The sequence below is a fragment of the Labrus mixtus genome, chromosome 16 (genome assembly GCF_963584025.1).
Source record: "Labrus mixtus chromosome 16, fLabMix1.1, whole genome shotgun sequence".
Classification (NCBI taxonomy): Eukaryota; Metazoa; Chordata; class Actinopteri; order Labriformes; family Labridae; genus Labrus; species Labrus mixtus.
In genome coordinates, this window is record NC_083627.1 from 24,357,772 (window position 1) to 24,379,468 (window position 21,697).

Sequence of the window (21,697 nt, forward strand, 5' to 3'; positions counted from 1 at the left end):
ACCACAAGTTTTCTCCCCTGCGACTGAAGAATCCACCCTACCAATGTGTCCTTGAGCAAGAGGCTGAATGCCTTCCTGCTGTTCTAGAACAGAGGCTTCAATCTAAGGAAGGAAATGAAAAGAGAAAACTAAGAGGATGAATGGAGTTTCACAAAAAGCCTGTGAGCTAAAGTCACCAAAGTTCCACGCCTCACCTCACCACAAAACCCTCCGGTGGCAAATTATCTGCCTCCCCCTCCTTCTGTCTATGTGGCACTCTTTTCTCTTCTTACCGCCGTCCTCTTTCTCTCTGCTCCTGTCCTATTATGGACAAAGCAACAGTGGTGCTGTCAGGAGGACTAAACGTTTGATTCACCGTCTGTCTCAATGCGCGTGTGTGTGTGTGTGTTAGATAGCAGATAAGAGCCATATATAAACAGCACTTGAAAGCAGAAATGTAAATGTTTAGAAGTCACAGCAGAACACGGACCATATCAAGATACCAGAGAGAGAGAGGGGGGGGGGGGGGGGGGGGGGGAGACATTAAAGCAGAGTTCACACCAGGAGAACTAGCAGGAGATGCATTCAAGACTCTTGTCAGGTACCAGTCATCAATAAGGCTTAGTGGAATTTAGCATCTCAAAGCTGCTGCTGGATTTTAAGGGAATGCATCAAGTTTGGCTGCCCAGCTGGATCTATTAGCACCTGTGTTGCAGGGTCAATCAAAGGCTATTTGCTAACAGGCATTAGAACTTTCTCATGATGTTGCAAACCTCACAAAGTTTCAGGCGTGGTTTATTTCCAGAAGTTTTTTTTTTTTCAAAAAGTATTCAAGCACTGCTGTGGGTCATACACTAATACGACATATCAGAATGCAGGGAAGGTCATCCCCTCTGTTACGGTATGTCGTTATTGCATCATTAAGGCAACATATTGAAACTTTGTTTTGCAACATTTCATCTCTAACTGTTCTGCATTCATTTCTACTAAAATCAATGATATGATGATGGATGGCCTGGTACTTCCAAAGGTTTTAAGTAGTTAAATACAGTTCTTTATGATTCCTAAATGTTTAATGATTTCTGACATTTTGCTCACAAAAGAGGTCTACTGGAATACTTCCACCAGATTAATGTTGTGAATAATAGTTTTTAATTCATGAGCTATGTCTCTCAAAAATCATTCAGTTTTCTAACATTCTGGCAGTTAGGATGAATGTCAATACTGCAAAGCCCAGTAGCCTAAACCTTCTTTGCTATAAAATCCGTAAGATGCTCAAATCAATGTCCGACCATTTGACAAGAGCTTTGTAGCATTTTCTGCTAACAGCTGTTTTTAATTGCTGCTGCAAAAGACAATCATATGGGTTTTTGAAGTGAATGAGCAAGTTTTGTGATTGAAGTTTGGTCTTTAAAAACTGTGTAAAATCTCATCACACTTGCTCTTAATACTCTTTATCATTCTATGATTATAACATTGACAGGAACTCCTAATTCAGCCAGGCAGCAACATTAAGCTTTTTGACAAACTTCTTTCTTTTTTTACTATGTTCTTGAGGAATGGGGAAGTAGAATTTCATTTATCTGAATGTTACAGGAGCAGCCACACATTATTTATCAAAAGTGTCAAACCTTAGTCTAATTGGCATTGTTTCTGCTAAAGTGTCTATAACTTCAGATTCCATTCTCAAAATGAGCGAGCTTCATGAATCAAATGTGACGGGTGTCTTGCGATAAAAACAATGCTCACAGATGGTGTAAGGGCAATTTCCGAAAAAGTGTCAAGTGTCAGCATATGTGTGTCCTCGCATGAGTGTGTGTGTGTGTGTGTGTGTGTGTGTCAGTTTGCCTACATCTGTGTATACTATACATGCTTACTTGTGAGTGCATGTGAATGTGTGCAAGCTTGCGCAATGTGTGTTTGTGAGAATGTGTGTGTGTGTGTGTGTGTGTGTGTGCGTGTCTGTGTGCATCTAAGTGAGTGATTGTTAGCAGAAGCTCGTTAACCTCAGAAGTCATTACCACAGCCCTGAGGTTTACGCCAATTAGACAAAATAAACGACAGGCGAAAAAACAAAACAGACAAATGAAAAACAAGAGGAGAAGAGAAAGTGATTACTGGGGGGAAAAATTTAAGTAAATTCTTTCACCAATTTAAAGAACAAAAACAAGAAGAAAGAAACAAACTGATTTAAATGACAAGAAGGTAAAAGAAAGTAATTATTGAAGTACACTTCAAGAGATAATTAGAGCAAAACAGCAAATTAGATTCAATAATGTGAAAATAAAAAGGTAAGACTTTTTTTTTAATCCAGTGGGGAAAGACAAATATGTGTGTATGTGAGACAGAGCGTAAGAGAGAGAGAGAGAGGGAGAGAGAGAGAGAGAGGGAGAGAGAGGGAGTCGTGTAGTTTTTGACATCACTTCTCATATGTTGTCTTTTTTTTCTCCTTTCCTCAAGACGTTTTTGTTTTTACAGCTTCACTCTGAGCAGACCAGACCCGCTGTACACACACATTCATACATACACTTCTATCTCTCTCTCTCTCTCTCTCTCTCACATACACACACACATTCCCATACGCACAGACCCCTAAAGGGGCCTTTTTTCCACATTGGGCCATATGGTGCAGACAGGCGCACGGAAACAATTCTCTAAAAACAACACACACTCTGCACTTAGAAACCTGCCACACAGATTGCTCTCCCTCTCTCCTACACACGCACACACACACACACACACACACACACACACACACACACACACACACACACACACACACACACACACACACACACACACACACACACACACACACACACACACACACACACACACACACACACACACACACACACACACACACACACACACACACACACACACACACACACACACACACACACACACACACACACACACACACACACACACACACACACACACACACACACACACACACACACACACACACACACACACACACACACAGTTAAACCTGCTGAATGAATTGCTGCCTTGTTCAGTGGTGCACTAATGGCAAACCTGCCATGGAGATTACCGCACACATATACACACGCTGTCAAACACACACACACACGCACGCACACACGCAAAGGATCAGCATTAAGCATTCTGGGGCACTTATCCATTAGAGAGGTTGGTTATTTTCCTCAGTCTAAAAGTAGGCATTCAACTTAATATTACGACAGAGGTGGTTGTAAATCTGCTCCGTTAAGCAGCTGGGGCAGATGTCTGCGAAAAAAGCTGGAAGTCTTCAAGACCACAGACCGGAGCTCGCCCAGTCATTATGGCTGATATACGACTAATATTTGACTTGTTTGGCAGTGGACAATGGTGCTGCAGAAATAACAATAAGTTAAATAAGTTAATGGCATTTCTATTATCAGCCGACTGTAGACTGCAGAGGTGAAATATGCCAAAGACAGTAAACCTGAGTATTGTAAAGACTCTTGCAGAAGGTGGGAAAAGTATATTGGGTGGGGATGAGAAGTCATTAGCCCAATTCTTGCAATAGTCCATATGGGCTGAGAAGGTATCATGGGAGATGTACTTTTGTTCTGAGCAAAATAAACACAATGCAAAGCTGAATGAAAGTCTGCCTACTGCATCCCACCAATCAACACACTAAAAAATGTAATCTTAGTATCTGAATCTCTCAGTTAGTAAAATAAATAAATATTTTAGCAAAAAAATACAAACCACATTTGAGACCAGATGCAATTTGAATACATATACTTAAAAGTCACTTAGAAAAAGGAAATTTCAGCCGTTTTTCTTCCGCTGCAGCATCATAATAACATCCACTGTCACTCTTCCTTTGTACATTTACACTGAACCACGCAGTGTCCCAGTGTGCAAGCTTACTCTGTGTTAAGGCAGGACACACACACACACACACACACACACACACACACACACACACACACACACACACACACACACACACACACACACACACACACACACACACACACACACACACACACACACACACACACACACACACACACACACACACACACACACACACACACACACACACACACACACACACACACACACACACACACACACACACACACACACACACACACACACACACACACACACACACACACACACACACACACACACACACACACACACACACACACAGGCAGCTCCAACCGTTGCCTACCATCGCTGTTTCCGCCCGTTACTCCTCTGTCACTACTTCTGATATCAGGGAAGGACCACAATGACCTCACCTCAACTATTACACCTCGGTGAAATTTTCTGTAACACTGAGGCATAGCTGAGTTGTCCAGTCTTGAACAGGCATTGTAAAAGGGGCTACTGGTTTTAATGGCAGAGCTTCTGTAGCAGAATCGCACGATAAAACCCACAGACCTTCTTTTTAAGTCTGCTTCAGCTCATAAAAGCAATCATCTCATTGTGATACGTTAAGCGTGTGTCACATCCAGTCTCTTATCCTCAAGTCAATTCAGTGCCATCTTTCCTCAACATTTTTGCTGTCGTATTTGCTGACCCAGCATTTGAATCTATTTCTCTACTACTCTCTAAATGCTTCTTTTTATTTCTTCCTCGTGTAGTTGAAGGCACAGCAGCTCCTACAATAGTTTGACAATAAAAGAAAGTTTCATGTTCCATTACTGACAATTGGCTCTGAAGGGATTCAGGACTCAAAGTCAGCAGTGTTTGTTATTGCAGTCAAATGTATCCGCGGGAAATGAAAGCAGCTGGAGTCAGAAACGTCCGTTTTTCTTTTCAGGTCGCCTTTACTCAGGACCAAGTATGTGACTTCAGTAAGATGTGCTGCAGAAAAAGAGAGCAGCACTGAGTCATCCAACGGGCTTAGGAACTTCCTTTCAGAAGAAGAAGGAAGATACTACATGAGTGAGGTACTCAATGTATCATCAACTAAGAATATGAGGGTTTCACCTTTCACTCCTATCAGAAAGGAACACTCAGTTTTAGCAGCAAGACCAATAATATTCATTTCCTGACAAGTACAAATAAATATATATATATTATATATATTATATGCATATATTTAAAAAAAAAATCCCTAATGATCCTGATGGCAACACTTGCTTTTTCCTGTTTATTTGATGGCAATTCAGCCCCCACATTGATCCCAACAGCATCACTCCCTCTGCCGTAAAACTGGCAATACGGTCACATAAACACAGCAGTCTTCCGTGAAACCTGCTGCAGCATGGGGACTGACTCGCTTGCGTTTGCCTCTGACTGGCACCTGGACCTGAAAAGACTACCAGTTGGAACTATCTGTCAGCCCCCAGCTACTCTGTTTTTATTGTTCTGGCAAGTCGTCCTGCTGCTGCCAGGCCGTCTGGCTGCTTTTTAGCTCGTTGTTCTGGCTGCTAGTTACGGCGCCATCACTAGCAGCTAGCCCGTCAGCTCCCAGCAGCTCTGCTCAGTCTTTCGAGCTGGTGCTGCCGAGCTGGCAGCGTCTCTATCAGCAGCAGCCTGAGGTCTGCGTTTCTTTGTTGCATTTCCTCAGAGGTGGACTCTGGCTCACACAAATCTGCATAAATGGTGACAACATGCAATAAAATGTGAAGTAATCCATGAAATCTGCTGTGCATAATTGGAAGTTGAGCAGTCCTGGCCGAGCTCTGCCTATGATGTCAAGATATTTAAGTCTGCCTGCTGCTGTGGACCCCAATGACTCCAACTGTTACAATCATTATTATCACTCATACTTCTATTATGATTATTAAAGTATTCACTGCTAATATTAGTCATTTCTGTACTGCTAATATTGTCCTTGCTCCAATTATTCTTTATAACCTATTTTATTTCTGTTGCTGTGTACATCTGTCCGTCTCTCTGCCTCTATCCATCTCTCTCTTCTTCTGTCGCTCACTCTATCCCGATTTTTTCATCCCATCCTGGCAGATGACTTTCCATCACTGAGTCTGGTTCTGCTCGAGGTTCTTACTGTTGAAAGGAAGTTGTTCCTTTCTACCGTTGCCAGGTTCCTGCTAACTGGTGGATTGAAGTTTGGTCTCTGTAAATAGTATTACAAAGAGTACGGCCCAGGCAGGCCTTTAATGTGAAGTGTCAGGATATAACTGTTTTTGAGATATGGTGCTATATATGAACAATTGGTTGATTCAAATTGATTGGTGGAAGTCCATGCAGTGTTAGCGAAAACATCTCCAAGGGCTGCCATGATTAAAGGCAAAGTGAAAAATTGCTGCATTATCGGCAAAGTGCTACTTTAAGGGAAATAATGATAAATAAATAAAAATCCCAAAGAGTTTTTACACAGAGTTTTTGTCAACAAAAGCAGCCACATTAGAGCTGACTTGGCAATAAATCCTGTTACTCAGTCGAGGCTGCGACTGCAGACTGATATTTCCTTCCAGACATACCAGCAGCAGCACACAGCTGTATAGCTCACCAGCATATGGATTAAATAAATACAGTCTGCGCAGGGCTTGTTAACACTTGTTCACTTGGCTACAACATGCTATTGTAGCCAAAACTGAACAAAAAAAATACACACACCCACATCTGTGCACGCCCAGCGGAAGACATGCACACACACACAAACACAAACAGGTAGCTTTAAACACAAGCAAACATCCTCTGAGAGTCAATTTGAAGCTAATGGGTGTAGCATTGGCCATTGTTGGAGCAAGTCGTGACATATAAGACCTTAATGGCCTGGGAAACACACACAAACGTGCACAAAGACAAACATACAAAGATAACGGGGGGAAGCGTTTGAGTAAAGAAGAGACACTTGAGACTTAGAGCAAACTGGTAATAAACCTAATCATTTCTATTAGCATTACTTCAGGTGTTTTGGTCCCACAGAATGCACACACTCTTTCAGATTTCTGATTGGCTTCAACAAAAAAGGGCACATCTGCCTCAAACACACATTAAAAGAGGGTAATTCTGTGGTTATTATAACCCTGAAATACTGAGCCACTAGTCTGGGTCTGGTCTCCCTCTGGCTATGTGGTCAATTGCTAACCTTATCTGATTAATGGATTCCAACCCCAACTCTGCTACAAACACAGAAGCAGACGGAGGAAGATAAATTAGTTGAAGCTATGAAAACTAGGTTAGGTCCATTGCCTCTGCTTTGCCTATTTACTGTTTTTAATCCGATTAAAGGATTTTTTTTTTTCTCCTCCAGAAAAGTTAGAACAAAAAAAACACCTTTGAAAAACCAGTGTGGAAAATGAACACACCAGGAAACCAACAAATGCCAGGCAGTTTTCTGTAGTTTAAATCTGTCCCTACAGACAAACTAACAGGTGGATAGAATTTATTTTGAGGTGTGCAACTCTTGATTAAGTTTTTTTTTTTTAAATCCTGCAGCAGGGTCAAAGAAAAACAGGTAGTCAGTTCTCAACATATGACAGGGAAAACTTCTCGATACAAATAAGTACAAAGTCATGCTTCTATTTTCTTTATCGTTCTTATAATTAACTTTATGTTCAGCCTACTACAGGTCTGGAAATTTATTGTGTAGTTTATGCAATTTTTCTTGCATTAGAGTTGACATTTCATCTAGCCAGCAAAGTATCCTGACTTAATCAGGCAATGCTATAAGACATACTGTAGGCTGGAAGCTAAATTTGGCAAGAAGCTCCTGCAACATTATACTGACTGATTATCAATCACAGAGCAAATCATGAGCCAACTCAGGGCGACTGCTGAGTGTTGGCATTCAGTCCAACATTTAGTTAACTGCTCCCTCTAAATATGAGTCAGGTCTGGACTGTGTATGCTGCCAGAATCGACAAAATGTTGGGGACGAAATGTTGGGGCCAGAGCTGGGCCCGTGAGATCAGGTTAGCATTATTGATGCTAGTTATGAGACTAAACCGCCCCCTTTGGATTTAGCCCAAGATTCAGATAAAGGTATGCGTTTACATGGACCACAGGAAAGTGTTCCATCTTGACTCTAGAAGCCAGTAATGACAGAGTAAAGGTGCAGTGGGTGGAGCAACTTTTACAACCTAAGTACCTTTAACATTGAAAGACAAGTTGATTATTAGGTAGCGTTCCGATGATGCACAGTACAAACACGTGACACAATGCATGTGACACAAAATAATGTAGTTAAGAACTTGTGCATGCAGTGCATTACTGCTGTTGTAGTCCAAAGGATCATTCCTATACTACTGGAACCAAATGCTGCAATCAATACCAAACAATGCAAACCAAAATGACTTTAAGATGGAGAGGAAAAAAGGACAAACAGATGAAACAAAAATGCTGCATTTATTAGAATGTAAAGGGACACACGGCTGATCTTTGATTGATTCTGTGCCCTTTGAACAAGTGGATCATTAACAAACACACAAATGAGGTCATCAATTACCACGGCAGCTGGGGATACCTCCTTTATTAATCTTTTTCTGCATTATTAATAAGCCTTGATTGTAATTAATTAAAATGAATTGTTGTTTGGGATTTGGGGGACAAGAAGGTAAAACCTGCAGTGTGTGCATATATGACTGTGTGTGTGTGTGTGTGTGTGTGTAGGAGGGGCAGAAGTTAAATGCCCTCTGTACAAATTGATAAATCTGTTGCTGTCTCACTCACACACACACACACACAAGTACAGAATGAAACACTGACACAAAAACCTACATTTGTGTATTTGTGAGAACTTAAGAGTCATCAGGCTGTAATGTTTGGAGAGGATGAGCTCACCAGAAACACAATGAACCAAGTGTTGACCCATTTTTTGCAAATAGGTCAACAGGTCATAAATATTATGTACATACACACCTTTTCTCCTGAACCTGGCTCTTGTGTGAGTTTTTGTGTATCAGGGTGACACACACACAGACGTGTGAAAATAAGATCTTCTGTGAGACAAGAAGACGGAACACAAGGGGACCGCCTCAGAGGAGTGAAACTTGTTTGTGGGGCACTTCATCACAGAAACAACCCCATAAATGCCTTTCTAATTTGTGTCTGTTTGTGTGTGTGTATGAGTGTGTTGCATGAGAGTCAGCTTGCTTTTGGGCCTGGCTGAATTGTCTCTATAACATTCTTCAGTTCTCTAAAAAACAGAAATAAAATCTGCATATTCTGACATGTACTTGCAAATCAAAGACTGCCGAATACCACAATGCATTCCAAACACAAACAAATGCAACACAAAGATGCATGCATATATATGCGTGTCTATACGTACACACAGTTGAAAGCATCCAAACATACATGTGTACAAACAGCGGGACACATACAAACACAAACCACAACTAAAAGCATATAGCAGCTCAAAGCAATCCACCCTGCAGAAAAACATCACTAAGCAGAGCCACCATACCACATAATGAAAAACATACAGACACACACACACATCCACACATAACCCACACGTACACGTCATAGTATCATACAAACATGCTTACATTAATAACTTTATCCATATGAGAAAATATTAAAAACCATTATGTTTTCCAAACGTTTTTTTGCCTATTAGACTCTTTTTTTTTTTTTACAGGTACAGCGAATAGAATTTAATTCTTCTTTTGAATAATTATGACCATATTATTTGGGAAAATAAGAATAAAATAAATAGTCACATTGAAGCTACTTTCTTATACCTTCACATAAACACTTCAAAAGTGTTGAGACAGCAAAAAAAAAGTGAGAAAAAAAAGGAAGCAGACAGAGCGCTTCAGTATGTGTGGTGATGACACAAGTGGAGGAAAATAACACAGCATTACTATGTGTTAGGGTGCATGTTTGTAGAGTGTGCGTGTGCTTGAACCGATACTAGGTGTAACCTTGTCAGAGAAAAGATTTGAGGAGTCCTTAACACATTGTGTTTTCACCTCAAATCAAACTTCTTAGTCCTGATGCAGCAAGAAAACTGGTGTGGTGAAAGAACATCATGCTGCAGAAACATACAACTGCACACTCACGCACCAGGAACGGAGTGAAAGATTATTGCATGTACTGAATCAAATAAAAAATCAATAAAAAGAGGCACTGGCATAAGATATTAACATTTACACTACTTTACCAACAATATAATATTCTGCTATTGTTATTCCTTTCCCTGCACAAACCACTGCAGCTTTGTGCACACACTTACATCATAACCTCAGCTATGAGTATTGCATTTCCTGAAGTACAACAAGCTGTGTGTTTCTGTTTTAGTGCATGAATTTTTTTAAACCTGGACACATTTCAATTGAAAAAAAAAAAAAAGGTCTTCAACACACTGATGCGTTTTCAAAATTTAAATAAAGTTCTCCTCCTAATTTACAGACGCACAATCATCATCATCCTGTCACTGTAGGCTCACTGTCAGTCGTAGAACGTTTAAGGTGCTTAACACTACCACTGTAGCTGTGGTGTGAATGCTTATTTGTAGCAGTATTTTAAAAACAGAATCAAACCGTTTACAGTGATTTTACTTTTCATACAACTGACCAAGCTGTTACTAAAGCAGGATGCTGTGAAGCAGGCATGGTTAAGGAGCAGGTAATGTTTGGCCTCTATGCGTGAAAAATAATCATACAGACTGTTTAACACCATCACAAGTTAAGCAGCCACTGTAGACTGTAGCATACTGGGAGCATTTTGAGTCAACGATCACAGTCACAGTCACTTCCTCCAACAGAGATGACTAAGAGCACTTTTTCATAATGCATCTCAGAGTACCGTCGCTCTGCATAAACGCTACTTTATCAGCAATCTCAGCTTGTCATTGAGTCCCTGTAAACAATCCCCTGCATTCTAGCTCAAGGCAGCAACACTAATCAACTGAGGCCAACAAAGTGGTCGAGGGTCTGCGAGGCAGAGATGCTGGAAGAAACTTTGTTCTTTCATCTAAACAAATGAAGCATGTTGTTTTGTGTTTATTTCTTTTTTTTTAGCTGTAAACAAAACTAAACTCTCAAGCACATGCACACAGACACACACGCATGACCACAGTAATTATCTCAGATAATGAATAAAATCATTTGCAATTAGATGTGTGATAAGATTGTTTTCATCTGCATAAATTAGAGTAAAGCTTAAAAATTGAATTGTAAAGGATAAAGTGAGATGTTCCCTAAAAGTGTATAAACACATCGATTTAATTGGTATAACAAAGTTCAAATTACACTAATTACTCATCATCTCAGATTGAGCAAATTATAATCATAAACAAAAAAGACTTCTTGATATGATTCAAGATCGTTGAACAAATATTTCAACTGAAGATGAAAAAAATCCAATGATGAAAACCTTTGTTTCTCAATGTTACTGCAGCACATTACTTAAATACAGATAACGTATTAGACATACTTTGTGCTAAATAGAAAGCAAAGGTATTTCAAGCTGATGAGTATTATGTTTGTCAAATGATTCATGTTATACAATCCAAGGGAAGGAGATAATGTGTTTAAGTCATGGACCCTGATTTATGATTGACTCTCTTTTTAAAAGCTGGATATAAATATATAACTCATACCTCTGCAGTTCATCAGGTTATATAAACATCATGGCAGACTCCTGTCCTTGGCATCAGCTCTGTTGAAGCAGCTCGGTCCGACCCGGGCGTCACAGCGGTCTGTCCAGCAAAACGTTCGGCTACTGGCCCTCTGTACTCCACATGGTAATGGGAAGCAGAACCGGGTGTCACACTAGCATGCTCCTTCCATGTCTTTATCAGGTCGCGTAACTCCAGACAAAGCCATAAAAAGCAGGGCAAAAACTTTTTCAGCTCCTTTAAACTCCACGTAGCACCAGAGCTAGCTTTAATGCGAGGCTGTCGCTCCTCTTTTTGCCACACAGCAGTGCAGCTTTCAGTCTGATCAGGCTTGCTGTAGATCCATGTAAGAGGTATTATGCAGGCTGCCCCTCTTGCTGTCCGGTCTCATTTTTCTGGCTCTGGTCTAGGTAGGTCCTCAGTCATGCTTGTCAGAGTCCGCCATCACTTTAACAACCTGGAAAAATGACAGAAAAGCAAAAAAAAAGAAAAACATTAGAAACGCGCACATTCTGCATCATTTACTGGAACTTATTTGAGCCATGCTTCAGACATTTTGGTCATACTTTACGTATTCAGGAAACAATTCTACCCCGGCTTTAGACAGCAAAATTGATGGTCTGATCAAAGGTACAAAATAAGCAAAATTATTTAGTGCCCTGCTGAGATCCGGGCCAGGCAAACACTCTAATTGTACCAATTTTTTTTTATCACCGAGTTGACAGATGACAACGCCTTCCACATGTGAAGGCCCCAGGATGAAGCCAAGCCACAGATAATACGTAGTAAAAAGACAAAAGATGTTTCTTTTAGCAAGGGAAAGCATGAACTAGAATTGTCTTGAATTAAATAAACCTGCTATTACTGCAATACAATGTTTTTTTTTTCCCTTTTAAAAACTTCAATTCACAAACCTGACCTTCATAAAAAGTGTGATGTGTGACAAAGACCTCTTACATCTAGTGTGTATGCAGGGATTTAAGTCGCTGCAGTCTAATAACAGGTTCATATAAAACAAACACACTGGTAGTAAATGAGTCACATTAAAATACTTTGAATAAATTTTTTTCAGAAAGGAATGCTGCCAATAAATTCTTGACAAAAAAGCCACTAATAACACCACGAGGAATTCATTGAAATTAGAAAACAATTACAGCCTGTGCAAGCAATCAGAGGCGGCAGCAAACAACTTCTCTCTTTCTACAATTATTATTCACTCCATTTCAAGATCGATTGAGTCACAGCGAGTTGAATCATCAATGAGCAATTTCCAGGAATTAATTAATTAATTAATTGTCGCATATTAAGCTTCCAGTGGCCGTGACCGTCCACAATTGGATTTTCTTTATCCGGTAATTCTAGTGTTAAATGTCCTCAGTTCTCAGTTCCCCCTTTTTGTTGCCCCAACCACAAAAGTCACCCCACCCTCTCTCTCTCTCTTTCTGTCTGTCTGTACCACTCCTCTCTCTCGCTCTGTGCCACCCCTTCTTCTTCTTTTTCTTCTTTCCATCCGTCTTGTCTCTCTCTCCCTCTCACCGCAAATCTAAATCCGAGTCTGTATTTATACAAAGCCTGTTTCCTTGGGTCAGTCTGAGCAGTGTGTGTGTGTGTGTGTGTGTGTGTGTGTGTGTGTGTGTGTGTGTGTGTGTGTGTGTGTATAACAGACAAAAGTCTTCACACATGCATACACACACACTTCCGAGCAGAGTCTAAATTTGGAAGTATTTTCTTGGTAGTTTAGAAAGCCTTTGTTATATCTGTTTTATTCTTCCAGGGCTACCTGTGACGTGGTTTACCTGGCTCAGTGTGGTCCTGACCACATCCAGTTGCTCTTTTAACTCTGTTTGGATGTCATGATAGAACATTAACACAGCAGCCATATGAGAGCCCGAGTGTGCCGTTTATCTGAAAAAGGATATCTGCTGTAGATAAAAAAAAATTAAAAAAAAGGACTGCTGGCATAAAAAGTAAATCATGAGTCATGCTGAAATTATGAGTCATTTAAAAAACCCTCCCTATCTTTAAAACAGTCATGTTTAAAGATCACGTAAACTTTGGGTTTTGCCTTTGAAAGAGGGATTTATATTTTCCAGGTGGATGATACGTCCCCCAGGTAACCATGCGAAGCGTCCTCGATGAGAACAAGTCGTATTTAGCTGCTTTGAATGAACACAGATGGACATTTTATTACTGTAGGAAGCCTAAATGCAAACACGCAGACACAACAATAAGGTCACTCTAATACATGGTGATTGTTTTCTTTAGGCTGGAAAACATTAACTGTAAAATTAGAGTGAGCGTACACACATATGGTTACGCTTACTAAATGATTGACCACATAATAGAATTAGCTCAAAAGAAGTAAGAAGAGTTACTAAAAGAAAGAAAGAAAGAAAGACGTATGACCTGTGGGGGCGACTTGTAGCGCTCAAAAGAGGGAAAGAAAAAAGAAAAGTTGTCTTGTTCTTAAAGAGTGTGTGTGATAGTAAATATTTCCTCCTTGGAGCCCTGACTCAGTCGAGCTGCTGCTTACTCATTCTCTCAATCACGGTCTTTCCTCCTCTTTTTTTATCACTTCTACAGAATGACTTATCTGTTTTTTTCATTCCCATCCCTCTCACCGTAACAACTCATGTTTCCACATCTCACATCTAACGACATCTCACTTCTCCTCCCTCTCTCTCTGTCTTTTCCATCAGTCCATCACAGAGCTCTCAGTCATCTTCATCTTTTTGACTGCTTTTCTAACTGTCATTGCGGCTGAGACCTCCCCCCCCCCCCCCCTTCCCTCCTGCGCGCTGACCCCCCTCCGCGAACGTGTGTGGTCCGGTCCGACTATAGACTGTTGCATTGTCCCAGACAGGTTGGACTGCGCCACTAGCCGGCAGACCAGGGGGTGGGGGTGGTGGGGGGGTGTCCGGGGATTGTGGTGCAGAGTTGGAGAGCTGCATGGGGTGGGGGTGGTGGGGGGGGTTCCTAGTGAATGTTTGTTTTTCTGTTTCCAATTTGGTCCAGCCCGAGGAACTCCACGCTTCGCTCTGACTCAAACACACCATTCATGACGGCCTGACGTACATGATTACACACAAATACCCACTGACTTGCTCTCATCCACACACACAGTTAGACACACACGTCTGCATGTACTTATAAACATACACTAGCAACAAAAATACACACATGCTGTACTCCCTTCGGATTCATGTCCAATCCTCTACCATGAAACACAAGCCCTTTAATTTATCGTTGCTCTCTTCTTTTATTGTTTTCTGATTTGTTATTGCTAATGCCGTTTCAAATGACATGGTGGTCAAACTAATTACGCTTGTTTCTTCCTCTTCTTTCAATGACTTTTTTTTTTTTTCCTCTTCTGTCCCGGGGAAAATGATTTTCTTTGAAAGACCTTTTTGATGTGTCTTGCTGAGTTTTCAGATGTTACATACACAGATTTGAGCACCATATTCCACCAATTAGAGCACAGTGAGTGTATTGTTTTATATTCCGTTCTACCATTTTTCCATCTGACATTGATTATTTTTGTCAGCTTTGATTTCTAGATTTTCAAATACACACTGCTGGTGCTCTGATAAAATGTTATCTTGTATCTTTACAAACAAAACGTCCAGCAGACAGACAGACTTAAAGACGTTTCCCTCTGATGTGCGGCGATTTGTTTTAAGATGTCATGTAGGCTCAGTTTGATTCCACATTCCATCAATTACCTATCAGGCAGACAGGAAACCACATTGTTTTGTTATATTCAAAGGAAAATAATAGGCTTATTCAGTTGTTTTAATTGTTTGTATTTTAAATTCACAAAGCATGTCCTTAAGTTAGTCTAAGAAGAAGAATTGAAAACTAACTGAAAATCACATCAAAAGTAGAGGGAGACGATTGGCCGGCAGATTCTTTTAACTAAAAGATATTCTTCAGCCAATCACAGGACATATATCAAATAAACTATTCAGCATAGCTCTTTGAAAGTAAGATGATATAACTAGTTTATCAACAGCCTAAGTAGTTAATGTGGTTTTGGCTGTTCCAAAGACATCTATCAGAGCCATTCAAATGAAAGTGTGTTTGCATACAGTTATTTATTTTTGCCTTGAAATGTAAACATCTAGAATTGTTGTACATGTTTTGTATGCCTATAATGAAGTTACTCTTTTTCAACTCATTACTATTGCAACATGGAAGCTGAAGTCAGAAGAACTGACAAGCACAACAGGAGATGACAATATGCTACATTTGTTCTACATTTTCCTTTGAATGCACTAGATACAAAAGAAAGTGCCAGAGAATGTCATCATGAGCTCAAAGATAAAAAAAAATAAAAAATGAAATAAAAAAGAGAGAAAGCCTTGTTTAGTATAGTTATCAAAAATATATAAATAAGGTTATCAAATGTCATGATCTTCTCAACAGCTGTACCTTAGAACCCAGCTTGAAAATAAGATAAAATCATGTCGTTTTTATTGATGAAAATATATCGTTTTTGTTTGGGGTGGGGACAGACTTCAGAAAATACCTTGAATGGTTACTTACTTTTTTAAGCAATAGAACATGTTGCTTTTAAGATTCAAATAATATGAACATGTGATGATGTCAATCTGTGCTCTTTATATTTTCTTTTAACAATTCACTATAAAGAAAATACTCAATTAACAGTGGTAGTGCTAACATGATTTCAGGAGATGTAAGTCAAAGCCCCTACAGGTGCTTACTCAGAAAAAAACTCCCAAATCTTATGGATATTTTTCTTGATTCGATTCACACCCTTCCACCAAATGAATGATACTCGGCCATAGGTTAACCATAATTAAGCAAACACAAAGACAAAAGACAAAATAATGCACTACATGTATAATTGTGTTTTTTTTCAGTGATTTGTTTCTTAAATGTTCTACTTCTCTGCAGAGATTTAGGTTTGCTGGTGTTTGTGTGAAGTTCCCCGGCCTTAGAATGTAGACAGTTGCTATCTGCACATGCAATAAACAATAGAGCTTTAGCAAACTTGTTACCAGACAAGAGAACATTGTCAAAACAGGATCTCTCTCCCTCTCTTGTGAAAACCATCAGAGACCTGGATCAACCAGATCTTTCAGCTGGTGATATTAAAGTTAGTTAAAGGTGTGGTCTGTCTTTTCATTACTGTAAGAAACGCCCAGAGCTTTCAAGTGCGGCTCTGATACTCCACGTGCAAGTTACTGCCACACTGCCACTTCTCTGTCAAAGTCATGTTTGTCTTATTGCACTTAGTACCTATATTAATTTTATTGAAATCATTATGTTATAATTTTCCTTAAAGCAAGATTTGACAGTAATGTCCATGTCAAAGGGACTGAAAAAGAAGGATCTACATAGCCGTTTTCACATATGCACTCCTGAAAATTTCAAGAGAATTTCAGATTGACTGCCCTTGAAATCCTCCTGGTCTGGTTGTTCACACATGCACCTCACAGCGGGAGACTATCCTTGTCAGATAGGAGGGGGGGGGGGGGGGGGGGGGTCTCCTGAGGCAAGACATGACGTTAAAACGACATGGAAGTTGTGGATGAAGCAACTGAGTCCGCTGTACGATGCTTTAATCAGAATATCTGCCTTTATATCAATGCTATGTGTAGTTTGACAGAATCACAATATGGTAAAAAAGAGTGGACAAGAACATACTGGGGATCAGAAAACATAATGCAGCAGTTTAACTACGTGTCAGGTAGTGCAAAGATCGCCTACGATAAATGCCACCAACCCCTCCCACTCGCTCAAGGTGAATTATCCTGATTATATCTCCTGCTGCGGTCTAATTTGTTAATAAAGATGATGTTCTTACTACAAGTGTTGCTGGAGATTTCCGACCTCACCCTGCTGCGTTCTCACATCAGCTCACTCTGACTTTCTGCGGAAAGAATTCTAGGCTGGCAGGAGAAACTCCAGATAAAAGTCTGAGTGAAGAATTTGTGCACCTTGACCCGAAAACTAGAAGTAACTAAGGAGTTTTTGCAAGTGTGAACAAGGCACATGAAACAAATGCTCCCCCATACGGTATACCAGAGGCAACATATGGTAACTCTCTCAGACCACTATAGAAATGTGATATTTTATTGAGCTTCAATGTAAATCAGTCAAATCAAATCTTTATATAATGCCTGCCTCTTGGGTAGAATTGGTCAATCGTTATGCTGATTATCTTGCCTACTCTTTGAGGACATAAAGAGGCATCACTTTGTAATCCAGTCTGCTTCATGAAGCGCTATAAACTCCTCACTGGAGCTTTAAAGTTTGAAAACTGCAACGAAAAAAAAAAAGGTTTTGGTCCACTGGTAACAGTAACAGCAGAAATTGTTGTTCTTTTGAAAACAGCTCGGTTTGTGGCTGGAAAAGGAGGAAAACTTACCAACCACAGCCAACACAGCCTCTATATTAGCCTGCGTGGACGGTGTTGATGTCCTGCCTTGATGTACGATAGTAGCAGGAAACCGGGAGCTGCATAAATCAACACAGGCCTGTTGATTTTGACCTTGCTCTCCACAGCTAAGATTCTCATACATCAAAAATAATGGAGAACAAACTCGGCTTCAGTGCTAGTTGTAGGTGTAATGGAAGAAACTAGGAGCTGCATAAATCAACATGCTGATTGTTGACGCTCGCATTGGTGACTTTCCTTCCCAAAAAAATACGGAAAACAAACTGCAGCCGTGCCAGACACACACACACGCACACACACACACACACGCACACACACACACACGCACACACACACGCACACACACACACGCACGCAAAGGTTTGCCAGGCATATCTGATGATATTTAAGCGCACACACTCATGCACACAACTCTGTATGCGTGTGTGTATGTATTTGGTTTGTCCCTGTCTGGGTAAGCTCAATCAGTCACACACACACAAACACGCACACGGATAGAAACATACTGCTACACACTCTCTCTCCCTTAAATATATATCCACTCACAGACACACTTTCCACGCCTGAAGAATCGGACATTTCCTGCAAACGGCGGGAAAGATGTCTGGACAAACTTAAAACGCACACAAACGCGTACATGTGCAGACACACAACGGAACGTTTTCAACCCACAATGTTGACTTTATATTCCCTTCCAGAGCTTTCTATCTGCACACGAGCCAAGTGAAGCAGCTTTTCCCTGTTCAACACAATCATGGCGGCAGCACTCGGAGGTTTGAGGGCCACACTGATGTCAACTCGGGGCTGGACTCCTTTCAATAACTGAACTTTAATGTCAAATCTAAGCTAAATATGATCACAAGGAGTCACTGTTTCTTGCAGAGATTTAACAGCAATGAAAGCAAAGTAATACTTGTAATGACTGCCTTAGATGTGAAGTTATAAAACGGACCAGTTTACTGAATGATCAAGCATCTTTCAACCTTCTGCCACTGCATGAAGGTTTTTGTTTTTTTATGCCCTCATTTAGAGATAGGACAGTGGATTTAGTCAGTAATCAAGAAAGAGAGAGAGAGAGAAAGAGAGAGAGAGAGAGAGAGAGAGTGGGGAATGACATGCCGGAAAGAAGCCACAGGTCGGATTCAAACCCGTGCCGTCCGTTTGGAGGACTACAGCCTACGTACATGGGGTTTGCGCACTAACCACTACACTAGCGGCGCCCCGAAGGATTCATTTTTTTTGTAAGGGATAGCATCACACGAAATGCATCTCCAAATCTTCCTGACTTTTCTTCAGTTAAATGTATCCTCAATTTGAATCTATAATTTTTTTTAATTTTTGTACAATTTAAGGACAGAAGCAACCAATAAATGGCTGAAAAGTGAGTTGTTGAGGTGCCTTTAATGCACAGAATTTATCCGAAGATGATTTTCGGCACACACAAAAATGGAGTCCCAGTTTTTCAACAACTTTTGCTTACTTTTCTGCTTTATCTTTTCACTTCACATATACTTCACTCTCGTTTCTTTATGTCTTTTATTTTTCTGTAAATTGCAGCTGCATTGTTATTGTTAAGTTTTACTCAAAAGAGACTTGAATGCTCCCTACAACAGTTAAAAGTACTTCAACTCACCCTGAAAAATAAAGCATGAACTATGTTTATATCTGTTCCTTCAAAGCTTGACTTCTTTTTAAAGCTCTTTTAAGTAGCAGGGGAGATACATTCAGAGTCCTTCTTTACTTCACACCTCGTCAAACTAATCCTGAGTTGTTTTTATTAGTTGTAAACAACAACAACATAAGGAGCACTTCTTTGATGGTAGACACATTGTGAAAGGTTTAATCGGAAAGGTTTTATTTAAATGTCGTTCAGACGCAATAAGTTCACTCTGTGTATCTGAAGGCACGCATTTCTTTTTATCACACAGGTATTAAAAGTTAAAGATGTCCAAGCCCCTGAAAGAACAAAAGATACTGGAGGGAGTGGCTGACTGAAGAGTTACAAATTACAGCCGATCTGTCAAGGCACGTCATCCGGGCCGGTTTCTCCAACGTCCTCCTTATTCAACACAACACTGACATTTTTATATGGGAGTGGAATAAAAATGTAATCACTTAAGTCACTCCCTGATTCCTCTAAGAGAGAGAGCGCAAAAAGGGAGAGATTCTCACAGCTAGGTGAAACCGGCCTCCAAAGAAAAAGGGACAACTTGTGTGTGAAGCACTAAAAAGCCTAAAAGCCATGTTGCAGAACAAACCCCATGCCCCCCCACTGAGCTTTTTCCCCACCCTGACACACACAAACCCACACAAACACACTCACACACACAGCACCAGAGTAAATTTAACTGTCAGCCGTAAAGTTTTGGACTATAGCGAGTGATCTTTTGGCCTCTTAGCTCCCTCCTCCCTCTCCTCCTATGCAAATGCTGCTGGGTCTTGAAGTTCCTCATCCGTCCTTCTGTCCATTCATCCTTCTGATTTCCCTTTCGTGATCTATTTCCACCTAACTGTTCAAAACATTTCCTTTTCCTTCCCTCTTTTATATTTCCTTTATTGACTGATCCTTTGTCTCACTTCCTCTGACCATTAATCGATCCATCCATCCCTCTTTCTCTCTCTCTCCACAGGCCAACACCAACCAAAGACACCCTCTCCCCCCCTTTTTCCTTATCTCCTACTTCCCTAGAAATGAAAAACTGCCCTTTCCTCTTCCCTTTTTTTTTATCATTCATTCTACCCCCCAACTCCTATATTACACACACACACGACTGTGGGCCTCTGACACCCACCTTTTCTGTCTCCCCCAAACAAAAGTCTCAAAGACCCCCAGATGTGTGCCCCCTTCATTTCCATTTCAAAAAAGAAACCACCTCCCTCTCTCTATCATCCATCTTTCCATGCGTCCACTTCCACACACACACACACACACACACACACACACACACACACACACACACACACACACACACACACACACACACACACACACACACACACACACACACACACACACACACACACACACACACACACACACACACACACACACACACACACACACACACACACACACACACACACACACACACACACACACACACACACACACACACACACACACACACACACACACACACACACACACACACACACACACACACACACACACACACACACACACAGAGAGAGAGAGAGAGAGAGAGAAGTGTTGCACATTCTTAACAGCGAGAAGTAGACTTTTCTCTCTTTCGTGAGATGATAATAAAAAACACGCTGACCACGACAAATATCATTTATCTGATCCTTCACATGCCGCTTCTTCCCCTTAAAGTCAGATTTATTTTAAACATGCTGACAATCATGTTTCTATCATAAGAAAAACGCTGACACTAACCAAATTGTTGAATCGCTCAGGTCTCCACATGTTTAGGCCCCAAAGGTGAGGCCTGAAGGGGGTTTAAAGGTATGGTTTGAGATGTTATAGAGAACTGTAACCTGAACAAACATATATGTTTGAGCCCTGCAATTAATCCAAAACTGATATTATGAGCCTCAAATAACAAACTTTGGTAATGTAACTGAACGATAAATCACTTCATTAGAGAATGTGATCACACTGTACTGTTCACCTGCAGTTACATCTTAGAAGAATTCTGAGTTTGTGAACATGATCCAAAATGTTTTGTTTGAACTAAATACAAAGATTAAATAAATTCCACAGCAGGAAAAAGGAAATCATGCAAGAATGGTTGTGAAAGCTCTGAAATATTTAATGT

The 21,697-nt window shown here is 40.5% G+C and overlaps 1 protein-coding gene across 3 annotated transcripts in view; it reads right to left on the reverse strand.

The window, feature by feature from the left end:
• Positions 1-21,697, reverse strand: part of trps1 (trichorhinophalangeal syndrome I) — a 111,150-nt gene that overhangs the window by 78,859 nt on the left and 10,594 nt on the right. For all 3 annotated transcript variants that reach the window (XM_061060553.1, XM_061060554.1, XM_061060552.1), the window contains exon 2: positions 11,477-11,951. In XM_061060553.1, the coding sequence (XP_060916536.1) occupies positions 11,477-11,489 (13 nt within the window). In that variant the 5' untranslated portion in view covers positions 11,490-11,951. The remainder of the gene's footprint in view (positions 1-11,476; positions 11,952-21,697) is intronic.